This window comes from Salmo salar, chromosome 12 (genome assembly GCF_965601325.2).
Source record: "Salmo salar chromosome 12, fSalSal1, whole genome shotgun sequence".
NCBI lineage: Eukaryota > Metazoa > Chordata > Actinopteri > Salmoniformes > Salmonidae > Salmo > Salmo salar.
In genome coordinates this window covers 85,327,873-85,353,750 of record NC_138302.1, presented here as the reverse complement: position 1 = coordinate 85,353,750, position 25,878 = coordinate 85,327,873, and the positions used below count along the sequence as shown (strand labels likewise).

Sequence of the window (25,878 nt, the reverse complement as noted above, 5' to 3'; positions counted from 1 at the left end):
GGTGAAGACTGACTGTCAGCCCTAATGTCCGCTCTATCAGCCGGCGACATCAGCCTCAGAAACGCAGAGCAAGGGTTTACCACACATACACACACACACCACGACATGTTAACACTTGCAAATGTGAGACGGCTATCAAGTACATCTCAGTAGCTGTTTGTCACTAATATGTCAGTGAAACGGGCTTTTAATGGTATGGCACATCACAGCAGTGAGTGGCAGCATCCAGACACTCTGAGAAGCCACAAAGCCGCCGAAGCAATTAAGGCATCCTGACAACAGTGGGGAACTGTGGGGTTCTTTCAGTGTCATAACAAATCAGTTGTTTTGAAGAGTCATCCACTCACACCTTTCTGTTGGAGTTAGTTAGGGGCCTGTGTCAGCATGTGTGTCCTCCTCCTGTCATGGCGCCGCAGCTTTATTTGTACATTAAATAAATTGCCGTTGACAATATTCTAATGAAATGACATGGTTTATGTACACAGGTTCGTTGTAGCCTACAGTGTGTGGCCTATCTTTGCATTTGCTGGTGTAGTAGCAGATCACCTCAACAGAAACAATCAAACCTTGGACAGCCTGTTAGTGTTAGGTTGTGTGTGTCTGTCTGGACAGGGCTGTTGTGCTGAAGGTCGGGGGGGGCTGTTGTTGAGTTTCCACAGGCTTACTGCAGGCCATCCCCTGTCATTACTCCTGTGTCTAGTATCGTGTCATTACTGCTCAGGGGGTGTAGCATCTCTTGCTGTGATGACACTCCAGGTGATTTCTCCAGTACAGACCAGAGGGGTTGAGGGGCTATCCTGGGCTCTCATTTCAGTGGCTGTTATAGTGTGTGTAACTCCTGACAAGTGGTCTGGTTGAGCTGCTGTAGTCTATACTGTCTCTGCTTGTTGTCCTCCAGCTCACTTTCTTTGCTGTGGTCATATAGTCCTATAAAGCATGTATCCTGGCTATGTCAGCCTTATACTACACCACTGTCTCAGTAGACCAGGTTAGTGACTTCTCTGCCTACTCTCTCTCTCTCTCTCTCTCTCTCTCTCTCTCTCTCTCTCTCTCTCTCTCTCTCTCTCTCTCTCTCTCTCTCTCTCTCTCTCTCGTAGGTTCCAGTGTCAGTGGCTATGATGACACCCCAGGTAATAACGCCTCAGCAGATGCAGCAGATCCTCCAGCAGCAGGTCCTGAGCCCTCAGCAGCTCCAGGTGCTCCTGCAGCAGCAACAGGCCCTCATGTTACAACAGGTAAACACACGGGACATTCATACTGTACATAAAACACATCAACATCCTCACACCAACCACCATACTGTGCACTGGTGTTCCTTCTGAACATGCGACTGTATCAAATAGAGAACAGCCAGAGTGCTGAAAGTATCCCCGCGGCCCACTGCTGAGTTTAGCTTGGCCCTGATGGATTGATTGGTTGGTGAGCTGTCACTCAGATGTAGCTCCCATGTCTTTTGCAGCAGCAACTCCAAGAGTTCTACAAGAAGCAGCAGGAACAGCTCCACCTCCAGCTCCTCCAGCAGCAACATGCGGGCAAGCAGAGTAAAGAGGTAGGCTCACTATGATGACATCATCACCTCCACTGCCGCCATGCATGCCATCGCTTTACTCAACTCACATGTTGCCCCAGCGGTACGATCCTCAGCCAGCCAAGCCCAGAGCTCAGAGCAGAGTGTGGAAGGCATGTCTTCTCTCCCTCTCACCATCTGCTCAGAGGCTGTGGTTTTTAAGAAGAAAAAAAGAGAGAGAATCAAGTGGAATTCTGCTTCTGATTAGCATGTCAGGCACGATGGGTAAATACCAGTAATAACTGAATAAACCAGGAATACTGATGATCCCTCTTCTTCCAGGGGCTGGGGCTCGTACTGCTTCTCAGGCAATTAAATAAATAACTACATTTTGTGCTGTTTAATTGTTTGTTCTCTCCAGTAAACAAGTGTCTTACAACATAGAGAGTGCCCTTCACCCCCTTGTAGGAAATACTGAAAGGAAGGAAAAAGAAAGGCAGAAATCTGAGAGGCTTGCTTGGTAATTAACATGCAAATGGAACAGGCAGAGAAGGTGTGTAATTGTGAGATATCAGTACGCTCCCAGCTTTGTTGTGTTGCCCACGCTCTTCTTTTTCCCTTCTCCCCTTCCCTTCCCCCAGTTCAGCCGGACTGGCTCATCAGCGGCGGCTCAATGCGTGTTAGTGACTCGCGGATACAGGCATCACTCTAGACAAATAAATTATTATTGTGCGGTCAAAAGAAGTTTAAAGACAATCAGGGAATTTTCTATCTGAGAGCCACATTTGGGGAGGGTTGGGAAAAAAAGCATATAAATGAAGCCAAATGTTAAAAACACATTCACACACATGCTCTCTCTCTCGCACACACACACACACACACACACACACACACACACACACACACACACACACACACACACACACACACACACACACACACACACACACACACACTGTTAAAGCTACCGACTTCAAAGTCCCATTTCTCTAATTAATGAACTGCAAGCTTCAGTTTGGACAAGCTGTGGTGTGATGCTCCCATAAATCAACGTGACAGCAGAGCTCCTCAGATAGGGCCTGTCACCAAGTGGCATCTGATGTAAACACGACTGGAGCTGGGGGGTTTGAGAGGGAGGGGGATACTAGTCAGAAGGAGGTGCAATTGATCAGCTGAACGGAGATCTTTTGAAGTGTATTATGTATGATCACAGGAAATAGATGCAGCCTCGAGAGGCTCTCCTGCTCTCCGTTGTGTTGCTTTTTTCCCCTTTTTTTTGCATTTCTAGCTGCTACAACCATCAAAAGACAGAATAAGAATCACGCAGCAACTCCCCTGTGGCAGGCAGACAATAACCCCCTGTTGTTGCTTTGTGCCTCTTTTATTTTAAAGACATCAAAATGTAGTTTTTCAAAGATCTTTAACTTTATATTTGAAGCTTGACAATAAAGGGCTGCCACTGCCACTCTTTATCCTTGTCAGGAACAGTTTTTTTTCTCTCATGCCACTTCTTGTTAACCTCTTATTTGGTCTATTGGTCCGGGGGTTTTAATGTGTCTTCGCGCTGGGAGAGCACAGGAGCTGCTGTCAGCTGAAGAGACCACAAGAAAGAAATCTGAAGGGGAGAGAGTTAAATTCAGTTGCAATTTAAAAGCCACCCTATATTTATTTAAGGCACTGATGAAAGACATTGTTCCCTGTGAACTCCCGCCCCCGTAGTTCCATTAGCATTGTCTTATGCTGTCAGACAGACGGGAGCTACAGTACAGAGAAGTGTCCCATTGAAGACACAAGAAACTTCTTACACTGTTGTTGAAAATCAACACCCTTTCAAAAACAGGCTCTTAGATGGGAAGAATCAGAGGCTATCTGCATCACTAATTACACTGAAACCTGCATGAACTCTTCATCAAATTTGCTTCAAATCTTCATTATAGTTCAGATCATAAACCATAGAAATAGGTGTTTATGAATGCACCCTCTCATCTAGCCCCATGCTTTAATGCTAGCCCATTAATATTCCACTACATAATCCTCCTGATCAGACTAACGTATATGATCCCTGGCCGTGACCTCACCCTCTGAGGGTGTCTCAGGGAGAGTGGGATATGCAAAAAAACACTTTTCCATTTCGCAGGTTACACACTTGTACATGTGAAACAGGACAAATATAAGCGCCCCCTATTTGACCTTTTGTAATGAGAAGGCCTCTCCACATCAGACCAGTGTAGTGTACTGTACTGTGTTCAGGGCCTGTGGGGCAGGAGGCTGGGTGAGGGGAGGGGAAGGGAGGGAAAGGGAGGGGAATCCCAGCCCGGCAGACCTTTGACAGGCAGACCAGGACGTGCGGAGGGGGGAACATTTTATCTGGATATTTCAGCGGTTTCTGAGCCGCCGGCGGGTGACCTGACAGCAGCGTTGCACCGAGACCTTTTTTGTATGCGCTCAATTGTGAGAAGTAAACATAGTGGTGTATCCTGTGTTTGGTAACAGGGTGCGGTGCACAGCTTGGCAGCCCGGGTTGCTTTTAATGCCCCCCACCCCGCCTTGACAATTGGCGCTGTGTACTCATATACAGCCTAATATCCTGCCCTCTCCCAGGCTTATTTTGTTTGGCCGTCCTTATGTGTCATAGAAAACATAACAAGGTGAGCTTTGTCTTGATTGATCGTTATCTCCAGTTGTTGTTTAAGGAATAATAATCCCTATTTTGATGGTGAAGCTGAGACTGGGGTCCTCCTCCACTCCTCTGTTACCTACTGTACCCATTTGTTTTGATTTGGAAAAGATTGGGGATATATTACCGTAAATTCCCGACTATAAGCCGCAACTTTTTTCCCACGCTTTGAACCCCGCGGCTTAATATATGGATTTTTCCCGCTTTCACATTTAAAAAAAAAAAACACACATTCTGTGACGTGCTCAGTTTTTTGGCGGCATGAAGCTTTCATTAGACCAATGAAATTGCCGAACGGGTTAAGGTCAAACAACTTTTTTGTTTACTGTTTAGATTAAATCGAGCGCTCTCAAACTTCCCATCATTCTGATTACGGTAGTCATTTTGTCACCCTCATTATGGCAAAGACACGGAGAAATGCATATGATGCAGCTTTCAAGTTGAAGGCGATTGATCTGGCTGTTGGAAAAGGAAATAGAGCTGCTGCACGGGAGCTTGGTCTTAATGAGTCGATGATAAGACGTTGGAAACAGCAGCGTGAGGAATTGACTCAGTGCAAAAAGGCAACTAAAGCTTACTGCTATTTTTTTATTTTTTGTTACAAGCCGTGTTTCATTAAAGCCTATTTATTTTTGTTACAAGCCGTGTTTCGTTAAAGCCTGTGTAAAGTTAATTTGTTTCAGTGTACCGGTAGGCACCTGCGGCTTATAGACATGTGCGGCTTATTTATGTTCAAAAAAGAAGAAAAAAAATTCAGTGGTTGCGGCTTATCCCCTGTGCGGACGGACATCCAGCGAAAAATCATATCGCCATTAGCATAACAACATTTAATAATATTTAAAAAAATTAAAAAATAAAAAATTACATCGTTTTATAGATACACCTCTCCTGAATCGAACCACGTTGTCCGATTTCAAAAAGGCTTTACAGCAAAAGCAAAACATTAGATTATGTTAGAGGAGTATATCGTAAAAGTAGCCACATAGCCATTTTCCGACCAACCACATGCATCACAAATAACCAAAAAACAGCTAAATGCAGCACTAACCTTTGACAATCTTCATCAGATGACACACCTAGAACATCATGTTACACAATACATGCATTCTTTTGTTCGATAAAGTTCATATTTATATATAAAAACAGCATTTTACATCGGTGCGTAACGTTGACTAACTATTTTCCCTCAAATGCATCCGATGAAACAGAGCTACAATTTACTAAATTACTATTCGAAAACATTTTTAAAATGTAATATTGTCATTCTAAGATTTATAGATGAATATCTCTTGAAAGCACCTGTAATGCCAGATTTAAAATTAACTTTACTGGGTAATCATACTTTGCGATGAAAGGGGATGCGATACTCTGAAAAATAGGCTAACGTTACAGGTCAGCGCCATCTTGGAACAATCGCATATCACATCTAGTCTTGTATACTATTGTCAATAATCCCTTACCTTTGGTTGTCTTCATCAGAAAGTACTTCCAGGAATCCCAGGTCCACAACAAATGTATTTTCGTTCGAAAAAAATACTCCTTTATGTTCCAAGAGCTTGTTCTTGTTAGCGCGTCTGAAGGCTGCTCCAAAACTTCCGTCGGCCACGGGACAGCCATTTCGAGAGAATGCATTTTTTTCCAATTTATGTTCGTTCAAACATGTCAAACGTTGTATAACATAAATCTTCAGGGCGTTTTTCAACAAGAGAGCCAATAAGATTCGAGGGGGACGATTGCATTGTGTTTCAAAACGTTTCGAAAGGGGAGGGTAACCAGGGGCGTCGGCGTCATAATGGTGATGGCCCTCTCCGTGTGACCACGTTCCACAGCGTCTCATTCATTCAGTTTTCACAGTAGGAGACTCAAACCACTTTGTAAAGACTGGGGACATCTAGTGGAAGCAATAGGAAGTGCTCAATGAACCATAGCTCACGGTGTGATTAATAGGCAACGTGATGAAGTTGAGTTCGCAATTCAGAATTCCACTTCCTGTTTCGATCTGTCTCGGGGTTTTGACTGCCATATGAGTTCTGTTATACTCATAGACACCATTCAAACAGTTTTAGAAACTTTAGGGTGTTTTCTATCCACAAGTAATAATTATATGCACATCCTAGCTTCTGAGTTTGAGTAGGAGGCCGTTTAAAATGTGCACGAATTTTTTTCAAAAATCGCTTTAGCGCCCCCTATCCTAGGGGAACGCCAAGAGGTTATATTCAGGTGCGCTTAATAGTCCGGAAATTACAGTAGATCATTTCCTCCTGTTTATTGTTCTGACTACACCTCTCTCTCTCTCTCTCTCTCTCTCTCTCTCTCTCTCTCGCTCTCCATCTCTCCCTCTCTGTCTTTATCTCTCTCTCTCTCTCTCTCTCTCTCTCTCTCTCTCTCTCTGTCTCTCTCTGTCTCTCTCTCTCTCTCTCTGTCTCTCTCTCTCCCTCTCTCTCTCTATTTGTCTCTCTCTCTGTCTCTCTCTCTCTCTCTATTTGTCTCTCTCTCTCTCTCTCTCTCTCTCTCTCTCTCTCTCTCTCTCAATTCAATTCAATTAAATTCAAGGTGCTTTATTAGCATGGGAAACATATATTAACATTGCCTTAGCAAGTGACGTAGATAATATACAACAAATTCAATTATTAAAGTTAAAGTAAAAAATACATATTTCAATGAAGACACTAACTTTCTCAGAACGTAGATGTAGTGCTGTAAGATGAGCAAGACTCTGATCTTCAGTCACTCTATGATTCAACTCTACTTGCTGCAACTACTTGAGCGCAGTGCCACACCTGAGAGAGTTGTGAGACTAGCTGGTGTGGTTATTAAACACTTTGATTTAGTCACACGTTGTTTGCTGAATTATGAATAGGTGTAATTAAAATCCCATGGCTCTTATTATGAATGATTAACTATGTTGTTTAATTGTTTGTCATTTGCCTCCACACTCCTGTTAATTAAGAGAGAGGGGGACATATACAGCACCTGTTCTGAAGTGTGCTCAGACAAACCCACATACTGTAGTGTGCTGAATGTGTTAGAGTTTAGGTGGTAGGGTTTGATGTGTTCGATTGGGATCGTGTGTGTGTGTGTGTGTGTGTGTGTGTGTGTGTGTGTGTGTGTGTGTGTGTGTGTGTGTGTGTGTGTGTGTGTGTGCGCGTGTGTGTAAACATACTGTATCCTGTATGTGTTAACCTAGGGCCTAACGTGCAAAAGCAAATGTTCAGACATACAGTATACACTGTGATCAGCATGTGTTTGTCCGTTGTATCATCATGTGTTCTTTATATATGAACACACACTAGAACTTGTCTGTTTCTGTGTTCAATCAATATGTACAATCCGTAAAAGTATGAAAACAATGTATTTTTTGTTTGCCCTGGATTACGCATGTCCTGTGTGTTTGTTTGCTTATGGTGTGTCCCTGTGTGTGTGTGTGTGTGTGTGTGTGTGTGTGTGTGTGTGTGTGTGTGTGTGTGTGTGTGTGTGTGTGTGTGTGTGTGTGTGTGTCGTCCTCAGCAGCAGCAGCAGGCCCAGCAGTTGGCCTTCCAGCAGCAGCTCATGCAGGTCCAACAGCTCCAGCAGCAGCACCTGCTCAACCTCCAGAGACAAGGCCTGCTCACCATCCAGCCTGGACAGACCGCCCTGCCCCTGCACTCGCTCACTCAGGGTCAGTGCTCTACTCTACCGCGCAACACACCTCCACACGGGATTATACTGCATACCACACCTGCCCCTAGCACCCTCCCCACACACACACACACACACACACACACACACACACACACACACACACACACACACACACACACACACACACACACACACACACACACAAGCTCTAAAATACCCTACATTCACTTTGTCCCAATGATAAACATCATATTGCATCTGCTTTGACTACAGTATTCACCTTATTTAGTGCCCTCTAACTCTTGTTAGAAGTGTTCCCCATCTACCCCCTTATTTATACTGCATGTACTGTGTATCTTCCCTGTTCCTCCCCTTTGACTACCATGGTGTAGAGATGCCCTCTTCCCTCCAGCCTCTGTCTTTGGTCTCTCCATTCATACATTTTCCTTAGAATGACATCATACTGGGTGTTGACCAGGGGGAAATGCCTCCTTAGGCTCGAGGAAGAGTGGAACTAATGACTACGGTTACATGCACACAATAATACCATTATTGTGGATAGTCAGATTAATATAATAGTTTATTTAAACATTTACATGTTTTGCAAGAAGAATGATTTCCTTAATAATCCTGTTTCCATGGAAACATCTGAAATGAGGCTACTGATGGGACTTAAATAAATGCTGAAAATCAGCATAAATGTTGGACCACAGCAAACATGTTATTTTTGCGAAGCCTATTTGAGTTGGGACATATAAAGTTTGTATGTGAAAAGTATTTCTAAGATGTGTACTTTCAGTTTTTCCCAAATCACTTCCCTTTGCGCTACCTGTGATTGCACATACGCTGATCAAATACACTGCTGGAACGCCAATACAGCTGTTTCCATGTCCTAATAACTCAAAAGGTTGCTCAGAAAACCAGGTGTTTTAAGCGGTGTATGCTTACTTTGATTTTGACCTCACGCCGATTAAGATAAGCAGAGTAAGGTGTTTACATGACTAATGCCGTACGCAGCCTACTGCCATAATCAGTTTAATATCGAATTATTAGTGTGCACATAAACATACTCATTGTTACTAAACTGCCACTTAACCTCTCATTGTGAAATATCCCATAAGGGGATGGTGGTGTGAGTCAATGCTTGTTTTTTAGCCAGGAAGTTTATTTCTTTATTTGTTTTTAATATTTTCTTAAGGAGCAGCCCTATGACAAAGCCTCCATACCATTTTGGAACATGACATAGACTATTCATTCTAGGCTAAGACAAACAGTTTTGAAAAAACAAGATAAGGCGATAAAGTGGAAGGGCTGGGGAACTTAGGTAATGGGCAAACAAAAACAGGGTTTGTACAATCATGTTATTGTTTGGACTGTGTATGGAATCCGACGATTGCCATAGGCACAGGCGTGGACCACTAGTGTGCTGCCTGTTAGTGTACGCTTATGAATTACCTTGTTTTGGATATCTGGCAAACACACACACGCCCTTTTGAGTAAAGCATTATACCAGTGATATGGCAGTTTACTGTTCTTTATGGAGTAGCACAACAGTTACTGGACATCCTGTTGACTGTTTGCTTACGCTTAGTGTCATCAAATATCAGTTAGGCTGTCTCACAGCATGACTAATAGCAACAGGACACTAGAACCACACACTCCTGGTTTGTTCAGCCATATTTTGTCAGATGACAGTTTAAGATACAAATAAGGTATCGTTTCTCTTTGTTAATATTTATACAAACTGAAATGAGGAATTGAACCTTACCACAAACCTTGGTTGGTTTCACTATTTTACTGAGTTGATCCTGGCTAGCCTGCCCTTGGAAACCATTGATGGTAAGACAGCTGTTAAAACACTTATCATAAGGCTGAGTTTCCCTTCCTATTCTACACATTTTCTGCTTGACTGTTTGAAGTTATTGATGACCTTTCTGTTTTCCACATCACTAAACTCTTTCATGCCTCAGCAGCTGAGACCTACAGAGCTGGGATCTAATCTACTATATTCAGCACGTAGTAAGCAGCACAGCAAGAATGTGTTCTGCTGCTCTGTTTGGACCATGGTGATTATGTGTTTGGACTGAGGCAATGAATTAGGATGACTTTTATACACTGAGGTGATGATCAGACAGATATGCTTCCCCCCCCCCCTTTATTCAAATTCAGATATCACAATCAAATTATTTGAAAATTCATTCTCTCATGGCATTATAATTGTATTGTGCTCTCATGGTGTTCTGGGAAAATAGATTTAACAAAAACATTTAACAGCCGCCCTGAATGTTTTAGAATAAGGGGGCGTGTAATGCATACTTTGAAAATATTGTACATGTATAACATGGCTTATTTTTTGTATTGTTTGGTCTTATGCTTACTGGAAATGTTGATATAGACAGTATAAAATATTTTCATTGTGAATAGACATGCATAATCACATAGAGTTATCATTTAATACCAGAAGTGAAGGAAGTCATTTAATACCAGAAGTGAAGGAAGTAATTTAGTACCAGAAGTGAAGGAAGTCATTTAGTACCAGAAGTGAAGGAAGTCATTTAGTACCAGAAGTGAAGGAAGTTATTTAGTACCAGAAGTGAAGTCATTTAGTACCAGAAGTGAAGGAAGTCATTTAGTACCAGAAGTGAAGTCATTTAGTACCAGAAGTGAAGGAAGTCATTTAGTACCAGAAGTGAAGTCATTTAGTACCAGAAGTGAAGGAAGTCATTTAGTACCAGAAGTGAAGTAATTTAGTACCAGAAGTGAAGGAAGTAATTTAGTACCAGAAGTGAAGGAAGTCATTTAGTACCAGAAGTGAAGGAAGTCATTTAGTACCAGAAGTGAAGGAAGTAATTTAGTAGAAGCTTGAAGAGTGCTACTTGGATGACAACCAGTTCTCTTTATCTGGACTTTAATTTGTTTCTCTCGCGGTAAATGTTTTTGACATTAATGTTCAAAGTCTTGGAAGCGGTCAGACAATATCTGTTATAAATTACAACAATGTGTTTGGGGAGGATATAACTCTCATAAATATACATTTGATCCAGCGCCCACCTCCCCTCCTCCCCCCAAAAGCCTTTCCTTTTGACCTGTGGAGAGTGAGTGAGACAGCAGTGTACGCTCCGCTCTCCATTCTCCCAGGTGCAGCTGCCAGGTGTGTGTATGTATGTGCGTGTGCACATGTGTCGCTGCTCGCCCCTCTCCATGCCTGCCTGATTGGCTAAAGTGTGTTTTGTGGCTCCATGGCCACCCAGGTTGCGCTGTAACAGACTGAGCTCTCATCGCTGGAGAACATCAGTTAAGTTGTCCAGGAGAGGGCAATAGGACAGTGACAAGACAAATACAAAAAAACCTCAGTGCAGCAGCGCCACATCAGGGACAGCGGCAGGTAATACGCTCCCCCAGTCAGTGATTGATTTGGCATTGGTAATAGTTCCTGCAGCATTAGGAGTTAACATATTTTAGGCCTAAGGGGTGCATATCACTAGGCCGGTGATTACAGGAACATAAACAGTGGTGCACCAGAGGTCTCCGCCGGATGGAACAATAAACTAATAGCGGTGTCACTGTCCCCACATGGTATAGGCTCTGTGTGAAAAGCAACAGCAGAGTTGAAAGAGCCTGAAGCACAGGGGCTATTTTTTATTCTGTGGATGATGGCCTGCAACTGATGTCATTATGCACCTTAAATCAACATTCTGCTTGCTTGAACATGGTCACCTGGGTACGGAGGTACAAGGACAGGAAAAGGTTGAGGAGCACGGCCTGTCTGGGTGCCTAAGCTACCTGCAGAGGTAAATTTGAGTTTCCAGGTCGGTGATCAATCAAGTGTCCCAACAACATACATTTTTTAAAGTGCTTGTCTGTATTTCCAACATATAGTGAGTGGAATAGTTTTGTTGAAAAATGGAAAAAGGGAGGATTAACCAATGCTGCATTTGAAAATACTGGTTATACAAAAAAGGATTTAGAGATCAGTGTTATACTGTATGTCTACCATAGATTTAGAGATCAGTGTTATACTGTATGTCTAACATAGATTTAGAGATCAGTGTTATACTGTATGTCTACCATAGATTTAGACATCAGTGTTATACTGTATGTTATATTGTATGTATACCATGTAAATCAGATGCTGCCTTCTCAGGTAGAATAAAAAGCTGTTTGTCCAAACCTAGAATATATTGCTATTTGAGATTTTCATAGCACTACATTTTATTGTCATTCATGGTGTTCTCTTGAATGACCCTCGGTTTCCAGAGATCCAATGAGGACAAGGTAGTTTAATAAGAGAAGGGCGTGGGAGTGGAGGATAGAGGGGGAGAGAGAGAAATAAAGGAGACCACTTGGTCCCAGTCCGTTACCTCTGTCATCAGAGGAGTCTATGGGAGCTGTTTCATCTGAGTAAACAGTGGTGTCGGGGTCACCAGGACTGGCTGGTAATTGAGGGAGAGTGGGCTGCCCTGTCAGCCACACAGGCTAAAAATACATCGCCCACTGTCACTGGGCACAAAGTGGGGGGAAAATTATTGTTCCCGCTGTCGAAGCACAGGACACTCGCTCTACCAGTGACCTTCCCCATCCAGACAAACCATCATCATAGAAAACTTTCCCTCCAAGGATCCTTCCCTCCATCAAAAGAACAATGTGCCTTTAATAAGACAAGTGAGAAGCAACAAATGTAGGATTAGCATGCTTTTGTGCAAACAGAATCATTTGGCATGTTTTGTCTGTCAGGGCTGTGTCCTTCGATGAAGGTACATCAAGGAGTAAGACAGAAAGAGAGAATGAGAGAATACAGGGCAGGCAGAATAGAGAAGTGCACGTGGAAAGGTTATTGATTTGTCCTGCAATCATTTCCTGCTCTTTGATATGCAAACGATCTAGTGTGAATTTACAGCAATCCTATCAGACTCATTTCACAGTTCTTAGCCCCTGCGTCTCTCCAGAGTCCTTCGCATCATTAGGCCAATGTTCTCCATTACGAGCATAATTAAAATCTTTTGTAGCTTATCAAATGAAATATATTTTTGCTGATCTTATTGAGATCTTCATCTTACAGTTATTTTCCACAACAAGAATAAATTAAGACTAAGCATTTTGCAAAATGTATTACGATCTGGCGCTTGAAAGGGCCACTTCTGGTATCTATAGAGCGAGCGATAAAACATCTGGAGAATATAAACCCACCCGAGATAAGCATGTGCGAATCATCTTTCATTTGTCATTGCTCATTTTGAGAATAGATTTAATTAATTGTAATGTTAACCGAGTGGTCTTGCCCATCGCGCTCCTATTAAATTCACAAATGTGCACACATTCCCATATTGGATATTTTAATATGCTATAAAAAATATGGATTAACCAAATACATTTCTGAACCATAATACAAACGGCTAGAGAACATACCCTCACGGGCGGAATATTTTTTTTCTTATCAGCTTTTGCCTCATTTATGTCAAATGAAAGCAGGCTTCTCCTGCTAGTGGTAACAGACACTATATATACAGACACATGTACATTGTGTGCAAACAATGGCTAGGTTTTCTCAGACATGGAAACTGGGGTGTACAAATACAGCATTATTCTTCCTCATCCCCAATCTGGCCCAGAGTGTCAGGATGGTTGTCAGACAGCAGCACAGAAAACACGCTCTCTCTGTGTATGTGTTCCGACACAAGAAAATGTCTTCTGTCTTCAAGGGATGTTTCTCTTTAGAAGGCTGCTGTGTTAGCTGCAGTGTGCTTGACTCGTTAAATGAGGTTTAAGTCTTCTGTGTCAATTGGAGGCGGTGCAGAGCTTTAAGTATTTTGCACATTAATGCGCTTTTCAGAATATTACCCCAGGGTCCTGTTTCTGAAGGAGGTGGGGTGGTATGGGCTGTTTTGGTTGTAACATTGCTATTGTAAACTTTTTGTGTGTGTTCTGACTCTCCTCTTGTAGGAGAAATGATGGTGATTATTCAGATTTCATGCCTTGTCTGGATGTTAATTATTTACTGTGGGCATGAAATGCGTGTGAATGCCAGGGATTTGTGTATACAAACACGCTTCAGATCACAGAGAGAGAGCGGGAGGGTACAAGCGCTCTCAGTGCATTACCCTCTAGTGGAATATTTTCTCATTAATACTCAGCTTTGTTTACAGACCCTTTGATTTAATTATGTGACGAAGAGAGTTAGATTAGCTGTTAATTGATTTAATTATCCAATTTGTTTGTTTCAGGCATAAATCCAGCAGAGCTTCAGCAGCTGTGGAAGGAGGTGACGAACTTGAAGGAAGAGAACAACAGCAACGGCCGCCGCGGCCTGGACCTGTCCTCGCCACAACCCCCCAAGAAGCCCCTCCTCAACCAACACGCCTCCACCAATGGACAGTACATGAGCCATTCTCTGAAGAGAGAAGGGTGAGTCTTTCTCTTGTCTGTCGTCCTCTTCCTCCTAACCCAACAGCTTCAGTGTAACTCGCTGGGCACAATAGGTTTTATATTTCCAGGGAATGGGTTGTGACTGAATGTATCACTAAGGATGTTCTGCTCATTGATTTAACAACCACAGATTATGATATTCACCACAATCTGACCTCTTTTTCTAAACTGGGGTGCAACTAGGCATACATGTGTCCTTTCTACTTTATGAAACAAAACTGGAACTCATTATGTGTGACATTCTCTTTACTGTCATCTTTGAATAAAGAAAACAGGAGGCCTACATATTCCCCATTTAAAACTGCAATTCCTTGAAGGGGCCTAAGTTGATGGACATGTTCCCATAGGGCTTTGCCCACAGATGAATATTAATTTATAGTTTGTAAGTACCTTACTGTTTTCATTAAGACACAAGCTTGTTCTGTGTGTCAGAATGCACCTGGGGATTGCAGTGAAACACCTGGGAGCGAGGGAGTGATTTGGACTTTAGATTGCAGTAATGGAAATGGGATCAGCACACTATTAATTAGAGGGTCAAGGGTGCTGTTATTTCAGTTGCACTTAGGAAACTGCAGCTGTGACTTGCAGGGCTCTGTTTGGTTAAATAAAATTCAAATTACCAACGTCCTCTTAACAACAGAAAAACACACACACACTGCAACCTTCGCTTTCCTTCCGGATAGTGACGTTTATGAGAACTAGCCTTCTGTAGGTGTGGCGTTCCGAACATATTGACGCAGAGCAATTCAGACACTACAGTTCATTGACTGTATTCTTTATACAAATAGTAATTATCATTATATTAGGTAAGTCAAGTACATTCCAACGTTAATTTGAATATGTCAAACAGAGGCTGTTTAATATTACATGATGTAAAAAATACACTATAAATATTTGAAAAGTATGTTGATACGATGTAAGATCTATGTCAGACGACTCCTCTTTTCACTGGATGCTTGACGTGATATTTGTACGTTTTCAGAAACATTTCCCTGAGCCGCTGTGTCTTTAAGGAAGGAATTAATTTGGCATCCAACACATTGACTTGTTTTCTTGCACTGAGGCGCTGATCTCTGAACTGCTGGTGAGGAGCCTCCAGGCGCCATGAGCTCACTGCACAACATCTGACTTGTGTTTCGCTGATCAAAACCTATGTGTCATTATGAAAGCACTGCAGATGAAAACACGTTTAGCACTATAAACCATCAAGCCTAGGGAGGTGAAGAGGGGTTCAAACACAGACAGGCAGATAGTGTTCTATGGTGGTAGTGGAGATCTCACACTGCTCTCAATCGTAATGAGGGAACTTGGAATGCCTTATTTGGAAGCAAATAAATGCTATATGTTTTACTGATTATGGGATACTAGTTTATCACATACACTACCGTTCAAAAGTTTGGGGTCACTTAGGAATGTCCTTGTTTTTGAAAGAAAAGCACATGTCTTGTCCATTAAAATAACATAACATTGATCAGAAATGCAGTGTAGACATTGTTAATGTTGTAAATGACTATTGTAGCTGGAAACGGCTGATTTTGTATGGAATATCTACATAGGCGTATAGAGGCCCATTATCAGCAACCGTCACTCCTGTGTTCCAATGTCACGTTGTGTTAGCTAATCCAAGTTTATCATTTTAAAGGGCTAATTGATCATCAGAAAACCATTTTGCAATTATGTTAGCACAGATGAAAACTGTTCTGCTTATTAAAGAAGCAACAAAACTGGCCTTCTGTAGACTAGTTGAGTATCTGGAGCATCAATATTTGTGGGTTCGATTACAGGCTCAAAATGGCCAGAAACAAAGAACCTTCTTCTGAAACTCGTCAGTCTATTCTTGTTCTGAGAAATTAAGGCTAGTCCATGTGAGAAATTGTCAAGAAACTGAAGTTCTCGTACAACGCTGTGTACTACTCCCTTCACAGAACAGCGCAAACTGGCACTAATCAGAATAGAAAGAGGAGTGGGAGGCCCCGGTGCACAACTGAGCAAGAGGACAAGTACATTAGAGTGTCTAGTTTGAGAAACAGACGCCTCACAAGTCCTCAACTGGCAGCTTAATGAAATAGTACCCGCAAAACACCAGTCTCAACGTCAACAGTGAAGCGGCAACTCCGGGATGCTGCCCCAGTTGAGGACTTGTGAGGCGTCTGTTTCTCAAACTAGACACTCTAATGTACTTGTCCTCTTGCTCAGTTGTGCACCGGGGCCTCCCACTCCTCTTTCTATTCTGGTTAGAGACAGTTTGCGCTGTTCTGTGAAGGGAGTAGTACACAGCGTTGTACGAGATCTTCAGTTTCTTGGCAATTTCTTGCATGGAATAGCCTTCATTTCTCAGAACAAGAATAGACTGACGAGTTTCAGAAGAAAGTTATATGTTTCCGGCCATTTTGAGCCTGTAATCGAACCCACAAATGCTGATGCTCCAGATACTTAACTAGTCTAAAGAAGGCCAGTTTTATTGCATCTTTAATCAGAAAAACAGTTTTCAGCTGTGCTAACATAATTGCAAAAGGGTTTTCTAATGATCAATTAGCCTTTTAAAATAATAAACTTGGATTAGCTAACACAACGTGCAATTGGAACACAGGAGTGATGATTGCTGATAATGGGTCTCTGTACGCCTATGTAGATATTCCATACAAAATCTGCCGTTTCCAGCTACAATAGTAATTTACATGAACAATGTCTACACTGTATTTCTGATCAATTTGATGTTATTTTAATGGACAAAACATTTCCTTATCTTTCAAAAACAAGGACATTTCTAAGTGACCCCGACTTTTGAACGGTGGTGTACATTTATTTCAAGATAATGTGAGACATTTTAGGTCAAGTGGTATGACATCAGTATTTTGACTCTCCTTTCATATATTTTGACTATAAGGTCTCACAGAATGTCCATATTTCGCATAAACGTAACATGGAAACTCAGATAGACCTCCCCCTGTCCTTTTCACACACTGTTCCAGCCACACGTGCATACGCGCACGCACACACACACACACACACACACACACACACACACACACACACACACACACACACACACACACACACACACACACACACACACACACACACACCCGACACAGACACAGACACAGACACACACAGCAAGCTCCGGGGGACACCTCTCCTAGCTCACTGCAGACAGTATCCACAGGCTCTGGTGCATCCAGTCTGCTCAGTCAGTCAGTTAGCCAGTCAGTCAGCACTCTAGTCCCTATGGCTGAAGATTAATCGGAGGGGGAAATATTGACACGCTCCCTCCATCACACGTCTTCAGATGTGAACCAACAACAACAACCATCAGTGGGAAGAGAGAAACAACAAGGCCCAGCTGAAGGCTCCGTGTGTGAAAGGCTTCCCCCGACGCCTTGCGCTCCCTGACAGAGATGAAAAAAGACGTCAACAGCAGTTTAGCACACGTTCAAGTGAAGGAGGCAGTCTGGGGTTGAATATTCCGAGTAGAAACCCAAGCAGGTGATTTCTCACCTGTCTCTCTGCTGTCGATGGCAAAAAAAGGTTTCCAAACCCGGCTTTAAAATATAGATGACTGACATAAATGAGCATTAAAAAATCCCTATTAAACACTGCATGATGCTTATTTAAATTCATACAACCAATAATCCTTGCTTGTGTTAATTTCCATGTGCTTAAATCATATAACTATAAAGAACATTATTCCTCTCTTTTGATGATGCAGACACCATTCTAATCAGAATCCTTTGGAAGAATAAAAAATTAAGGAAATATTATGTGGCGTGATTATTCCATGCAAGGCTGTGAGAAATGTCTGTTATAATCCAGGGATTTGAATAATCAGGTTTTAGATAATGGCCTGGGCTGGGTGTAAATAGAGAGCATCCACTCATCCTCCCAGCGCTGAACTTAATGAACTTTTAATTGATGTGGTTTTGTAAGTCTTTTTGTCATGCAACAGAAACAAGCCACTCTGCTGATGGACCTGCTTTCCCGTCCGGGCTCAGATTGGTTTACAGCTAGCCCTAAGTACCATGTAGTTAGTTTCATGTGTCATATAAAATCTGCCCAGGCACAGCGACGCCTGCAACTAAAACCTTAAGTGCATCCACAGGCATTATTCACAGCCTTTTCACTTCCGTCTTAAGGAAGGAGGAGAAATTCAATCATTGCCGGCGCAGATGAGACGTTGCTCCAGCTTTTAGCAGCCTCAAAGAGCCCTCACTCACAGACAGGGATCCTGACTGAATCACGCCAATATGGTGAAGGCATGTTTGTCTGTCATTCATCCTGGTCTGAGTTTTGGGATGTGAGGAGAGAAATACCCCTGTGAGCCAGGTCTCTTAGTTCAATGATTTGCTTATTTAAATGAAATGCATCCAATCTGTATCTGACTTAAATTCCCCATCTCTATGCTGCACTCATTTTGTGTGAGAGAGAGACTGAGATGGAGAGAGAGAGACTGAGATGGAGAGAGAGAGACATGGAGATGGAGAGAGAGAGACATGGAGATGGAGAGAGAGAGACATGGAGATGGAGAGAGAGAGACATGGAGATGGAGAGAGAGAGACATGGAGATGGAGAGAGAGAGACATTGAGATGGAGAGAGAGAAACATGGAGATGGAGAGAGAGAGACATGGAGATGGAGAGAGAGAGACATGGAGATAGAGAGAGATGGAGAGAGAGAGACATGGAGATAGAGAGAGGGAAAGAGATATATGTCTCTCTATCTCCATATCCCTCTCTCTGCGTTCTTAGAAAACAGGGTTCCAAAAGGGTTCTTTGGCTGTCCCCATAGGAGAACCCTTTTTGGTTCCAGGTATACTGTAACTATTTTTGGTTCCTTTTTTGGTTCCTTTTTACAGAGGGTTCTACATGGAACCCAAAAGAGTTTTACCTGGAACCAAAAGGGGTTCTACCTGGAACCAGAAAGGGTTCTCTTATGGGGACAGCCAAAGAACCCTTTTGGAACCCTTTTTTCTAAGAGTGTAGAGAGAGGGATATGGAGATAGAGAGATGGAAAGAGATATATGGAGAGAGAGAGAGAGAGAGAGAGATATGGAGAGAGAGAGATAGAGAGAGAGAAATGGAGAGAGAGATGGAGATAGAAAGCGAGGGAGAGCTGGAGAGAGGGAGAGCGAGAGCATTCTTCTCACATAGCATTTGGCCCACTTACTTCCCAGCAACCATCAGTAACCGCAGCTCAGGGACTTCAGCTCAGCAATCTGTTAAGGAGATAAATAATCTGATTTGGCACGACACGCCCCTCTCTTGCCGTTAATTTGTTTTACACACGTAAAATTATAATTAAATAATTACGGGGTAAACTCTTGATTGGCGGGGGGTCTGGAGAGCCCTAGGGAGGCCACAGAAGAGCAGGCAGTCATCGATACCGACTCTGAAAGATGATAGACCGTGTTGTGACTGGCTTTCCAGACAGGCCATGTCCAGACTCTGACCCAGCTTGGTAGAAACATCAATCCTCTCTCGGATAGCTACCAATAATCACACTGAATGCCCCAGTGTACTTTATGGTCCCTAGGATCATGCCTTGTTGATGATATAAGTCACTGTCCTCAAAAACAGACAGATTGTGTGCTGTGGTTGTCTTTTTGCCGGCATTATGGTATGCCTATGTGTTGTTGGTGTGTACGGATAAACAACACCTGGAAGATTTGGCCATGTTCCGTCTAGGTAGAGAAGCTTTTTGTTCCTATTCTATACAGGATGCAGATGGCATGGTTTCCCTCATTGCTGTTACAAGATCATTAGAGTTATCTTCCCCCAGGCAGCCTGACAATAATAGCATCCTGACAGACCTGCCCAGGGTGCGAGTCACATTTAACTCCACCACAGGATCTGAGAGAGAGAGAGCTGAGGAGAGGAGATGTTTTTTCTCTCCTAGTGCTGAATGAGAATGAGGTCACAATAGGGAGAACCCCCCAGAATCCCAGGCACTTCTCCTATTGCACTAATGTAGCTCATTTGGTGTAAATTCTGTCATTTACCACTGTTTAGTCATCTGCTGTTTAAAAGGGCCTTTCTGCCGCCAGCTCCTTCAAAGTTCTGTGCTCAATGACTCCCAGCACACACTCCACAATTCAATATCTTATTAATACACAATTAACCAACAGGGCTACTCGGAAATAATTTAAAAAGCATCTCTTTAAATATAAAATCAGCGCTACATTCACCAGTCCACACATTTTCTTGTTAAAAAGTCATTATAATATTTATTCTACCATCTATTTATTAGCTGTATCAAAACAGAGGTCTTAATGCATATGCATAATTCATAAATATTTTTTATATTTCAGATTTTTTGAATGTTAAACACATTCATGAATGCTTCACTGCTCCCTAATTGCAATGCAATTATCACATGTTATGAACAATGTGAACTCTTAAGCAAGTAATTATAACACAAGAAAACCTGTGACGACCCTCTTGAGGTAAAGCTTTGCTTCTTTATTTTTAATGCAGATGGGTGCGTTAGGAATGGTTCAATTTTGCGAGGGATTTTTAACAGTCATCCTAATGAGAGCAAAATACACACAGAGCATCTCCGTATGAATCTGTGAGGATTTGGGTCTAAGGAATCTTCCCTTGCCATCTCCCTTCTCAGCCTCCTGCAGAACGGGCCAGTATGTAAGCTGCAGTAGTGTGCTAGACTACAGGGCCACTAGAAACACAGGTGGTAGTGATACAGGACAGTCCCCCAGGCTCTTGTAGCTGAGACTTGTGTGGCTTGTACAGTGCCTGTCTCCATATGGGAGACTGTCTCGTTCTCTACACGTGCATGCCTCTGCATCATACTGTTTCGACTTGCAACGCTATATGGAAGTTGTTGTATAGTTTGTTTATCTGGACGGTCCTGGTATTTACAGCTGATGTTGTGAAGCCGTAAGCCGCTCCTCGCGTTTGGCCCTTGCTGACGTCGGTTGGTCTGTCCGTTGACCGGTAAATAAACTGCTAGCAGACGGGAGTGTTTGGTGTTTACTGTTTGTGCTTGACGGGAGGCTGGCAGATAGATTTGGGGGGCTTCCTGTTGTCTGTTCCTCCAGGTGGATTCTGGGAAAGGGTTCAGCAGTAAGGTCTTAGGGAACCCCTGGCTGCCTGGATCAAAGTGGGCAGCTACTCGGATCACTGACAGTAAATAATGACATATTGATTGCTTTTGGTCCCTCTCACAAGGACTGGCCCTACAAGGACCACCCCCTCCAGCCAGAGAGGAAGCAGAGATCACAAAGCTATACTGATTTCACACTGCCCGAAGTTCAAAGGTCAACTCAAAGGCTTTTGTGTTGAGACAACACAAGGGGAATTCTCACCAAACCCATCAACATCCTCAACTTTAAGTGGTGTACTTCTGTAACATGCCAATGAGACATTGTTCGCACTGACACTGTTAATAAGTAGGAATTAATGTATGTGTTTCTCTCTTTGTCTGTCTCTTACAGATCCACGCTAGACGACTACCACCACTCTCACCACAGTCACCCGCTCTATGGGCACGGGGTTTGCAAGTGGCCTGGATGCGAGGCGGTGTTTGAGGACTTCCAGTCATTCCTGAAGTAAGTTTCATAGCTTTTATGCTGCATCTCTCTGTTCTGTTTTCTCCGTCAGACATTCCAGTGCCTTGTCTAAGTTCCCCCTCCGCTTGGCCCTCTGCTTGGGCCGATCGGGGCTTAGTGACACTACAGGTGCAACGGGTTATTTGTGTGTGTGTGTGTGTGTGTGTGTGTGTGTGTGTGTGTGTGTGTGTGTGTGTGTGCGTGTGTGTGTGTGTGTGTGTGTGTGTGTGTGTGAGTGAGTGGATGCTAGGTGTGTTGTTGTTCCTCTATGATAGTGATGGGGTGTGGTCTCCACTGGGCCCTGCAGGGGCCTCTAATTCCTGTGATAAGTGCAGTCCCCATGGTGATTCTGGCCATTTTTCCAAAACAAACAACGGGAGAATGTTTATCTGTGGCAGCCGACACTCAGGGAGCTCCGCATGTTTGTCCTTGTCACTGGACAGGGATTTGTGCTTTTGCTTTCCTCACTCAGCTCTTTCTGTCTTTCCCTTGCTTTCTTTCTCTCTCGCTCTGTTTGCTGTTCTCTTCTTCTCTCCTGCTGTCTTTCTCTTGCTCTGAATCTCTTTTTGTCTCTCAACTGCCTAACTAGCTGTATCTCTATTGCACCCCTTAATAACAGCACCAGCACTAACTTATTGTCACGTCTTGTACTTAGTCAGATTCATTAGTTCTACTCATCAACAAACTCAATCAATACCATGCCCACTGGACCCTCTCAAACTGAACTAGTCTCTTGGCTTCTTCTCCTAATTCATATCCACTTTGAATTGGGCCTTCGTTGTACTGTGTCATCCCCTGTATAGGCCTAACCCTGGTTTACTAAGTAACCTTGTGTGCAGTGTTCTATGGGTAATCCAACACATAACACCACCATGGCTACAGAGACAGAGGATAAAACATCTGTGCTGTGGCAGCAGATCAATGGGTGTCTGTTGCCCCGGATTAGTAGCACTTTAAACAAGATATGACACAATTCCATTATCCTGGGCCTAGCAGTCACAGCACACAGAGGTCCCTCACAAACACACAGGAGATAGGTGGAAGCTTTACGGTCACTTACAGTTCTGCTGTTCCTACTCTGTGTTTAACTTCTCATTTCATCGTATGCAACTAGCCACTTTGAGAGAAGGTGGTTTTAAAAAGTGCCCTAAAATGTTTGCAGCACCACAAAACACATTTGAAATCGTTTTTGATGATAATAATGTGAGCTACCTTGGATTTCAGTTTACAGAGAGAAATCACAGAAAGTTTGAGTCGTTTTTTTTTTTTACTCTGTTTATAACACATTTCACCAAGTTGTTCATTACAAATGACAAATTAGTCTCAAGTTGTTCATTACAAATTAGTCTCTTTTTTCTCCCTCAACATTTCAGTTTTGTGAGTGTTCCCTTCAATCCATCACTATGTATTGTATTCTGACATTGCCTCACCCTTTGTTTATAGAAGAGAAGGAATTACAATCTGTGCGCCAGGTAAAGCTCTCCTTAGAAAAAAGTATCTAAGTCACTCTGCTATGTTTTTACAAGTGTTGTTATCATGGCAACATCTTGTTTACTTTAGTTGCCTGCCTAAACTGCTTGGAACATGTTAAGAAAACATTGGAAGATTCTCCACAAAGCTGCCTTTGTTTAACAGCGGACAAGAGAATGAGCAGCTTACCAAGGTGTTAACTCTCAAACCCTTAACCACTTCCACATGAAACCCAGAGACTGATGCTTACTCCACGTCTCCAAGAGAATCACAAATACAAACAAACAATAAATTAGGCATATGCTAATAACACCTTAACAAAAGATTGTTGGGGCGGATAGATATGGTGGAAGTGAACCGGAGGAGACAGTAGAGCCAGTGTGTATAGGAGAGTGGGAAAGGTGAGGAGGACTCTAACGTCAACCAGGTTTCAGCTGGGCATGCCAGCGGTAACAACTAACACGGGACTGAAGTGTGTTTTAAACTGTGTGCGTATTTATTATGCATTTTAAAGACAACATACCTACATGCACTATCTTGATAAATAAAAAGGGTCAAATCCTATTCCTGTTTTCAATCCAGTGCTGTGTGGGGTGGGGTCTGGTTAACAGCAGAGATTGGTGAGGGTCAAGTACCCCTCTTCAGTGACCATTCAAAGGTCACAGCTAGTGAAACACTGCACTGCCCTCTAGTGCTGCTCCCTCTGCCTCTCTCTGTCACTCATAAAACTAACTGACTCATACCGCAACACTCTCTGACAATTGCTTAAAAAATAATAGGCTATTTGGTGGATATTACTTCTTTTGTAGACAATGTTATTTTTCATATTTCTCAACACCTGTCCTAAAAATTGTTTCTTACAAATCATAGAAAAAATATTATTGAATATTTCATATTTAAAAATCAGGTTTTAACTGATGTGCAAATAGTTTTTATAAAAACTATGAAAATAGACATTCTAATTTACACAATGGTCAGCTATATGGACATGTGGCATCGGGCTGGTCCAAAGTAGCGGGTCCAGTGTATATAATTAAAACCAATAAAAAAGGAAAGCAGCCTAAATTATGTAAAAAGCTGACTTTAAGGAATGTCTATTTAACTTGTTTTATTTTGTCAATTTACATTAGGGGCTGTCATCCTGCCAGAAAGCTTTTAAAATCTGCTTAATTTATGGTACAGAAAGTGACACATGCCAACATTCATAGTCTCTCTCGATGCCAATTCCCTGTATCCCCAGCCAGCCCCTGTATCCCCAGCTAGCACCCTGTATCCCCAGCTAGCTCCCTGTATCCCCAGCCAATTCCCTGTATCCCCAGCCAATTCCCTGTATCCCCAGCTAGCTCCCTGTATCCCCAGCTAGCTCCCTGTATCCCCAGCTAGCTCCCTGTATCCCCAGCCAATTCCCTGTATCCCCAGCTAGCGCCCTGTATCCCCAGCTAGCTCCCTGTATCCCCAGCTAGCTCCCTGTATCCCCAGCCAGCTCCCTGTATCCCGCGCGCGACCCGCTAGCGTCCTGCCCCCTGCTCCCGATCCCCAGCCACCCCTGTATCCCCGCCGTCCTGTATCCCCAACTAGCGTCCTGTATCCCCAGCCATCTCCCTGTATCCCCAACTAGCTTCCTGTATCCCCAGGTAGCTCCCTGTATCCAGATGCTCTTTGCATGGCTGCATTAGGAGCCATTTGAATATTTCATTTCCTATTAATTATGCACTGTGGCTCTCCATATCATTAGAATGAAAAAATATATAATGTAACAAAGGATGAAAAGAAGCAAGGTGTATGGTTTCTGTGAACAGAGAAATTGTAAAGCTCATCACGTAGGGCACCCTTTATTGAAAATGTGGTCTATGCCGTTTAAATTGAAGTTGAAACGTCTTTACTTACTCCTTTTTTTCTTTCAAATTTTAGTTAGACATTCTGAAATGTTTACCAGTTTCAATTCCCAACCTACTTAATTAAATGGCCTTTTATTTAATTAAGATAAATGTAAAGCTGAGAGTGGACAAAATTGATTTCAGCAGCCATGGTTATCGTCTACACTTTCCTTAGATATGCCTTTTCTAATTTCTGTCTTTTTGTCAAAATAATACAATTGAAATACTGAATATACATATACAGTAATTCAGTAATTACAGTAATTCATATATATATATATATATATATATATATATATATATATATATATAACACGGCCATCTGAAAAGCAGTGTATTTTCCATGAAGATTTTAATTCCCCAAGGTTGAAAATAGCCCACTAGAAGCAAAACCTTCACATCCAAGCAGAATGCCATCCATTTTCCCTTCCTTCACATATCTCTGTTATGTGTGTGTCTGTGTGTTTTTTAATGCACAAACGTGTTGTCTGTATGTTAAGCAATCAGCCCACAACAAAACTGCCAGGGAGGCCTTTAGATTTATTGAGCCATCATATCAGTCCGGCCTGTCACTGCTTCTGCACCGGTCAGGTCTGGCTACATTTGATTTGCTGTAAATGACAGAAAAAGTGCATTTGAGAAGACAGGCACGTCGCACACCATTCCTTCCTCCGCCGGCGCTACTGTGAGCGCATAGAGGCATGCCTAGTGACAGTGACCTATATGGTCACCGAAGATGTGAT

At 42.7% G+C, this 25,878-nt stretch overlaps 1 protein-coding gene across 14 annotated transcripts in view; it reads left to right on the top strand.

Moving 5' to 3' along the window:
• LOC106565737 (forkhead box protein P1-B-like) overlaps positions 1 to 25,878 on the top strand; it is a 241,373-nt gene that overhangs the window by 188,999 nt on the left and 26,496 nt on the right. For 7 of the 14 annotated variants that reach the window (XM_014133178.3, XM_014133181.3, XM_014133177.3 and 4 more), the window contains 5 exons: positions 1,098 to 1,235; positions 1,460 to 1,549; positions 7,692 to 7,842; positions 14,027 to 14,207; positions 21,675 to 21,788. In XM_014133178.3, the coding sequence (XP_013988653.1) occupies positions 1,098 to 1,235; positions 1,460 to 1,549; positions 7,692 to 7,842; positions 14,027 to 14,207; positions 21,675 to 21,788 (674 nt within the window). The remainder of the gene's footprint in view (positions 1 to 1,097; positions 1,236 to 1,459; positions 1,550 to 7,691; positions 7,843 to 14,026; positions 14,208 to 21,674; positions 21,789 to 25,878) is intronic. The other 7 variants (XM_014133183.3, XM_014133187.3, XM_045691832.2 and 4 more) reach the window with 3 other exon arrangements.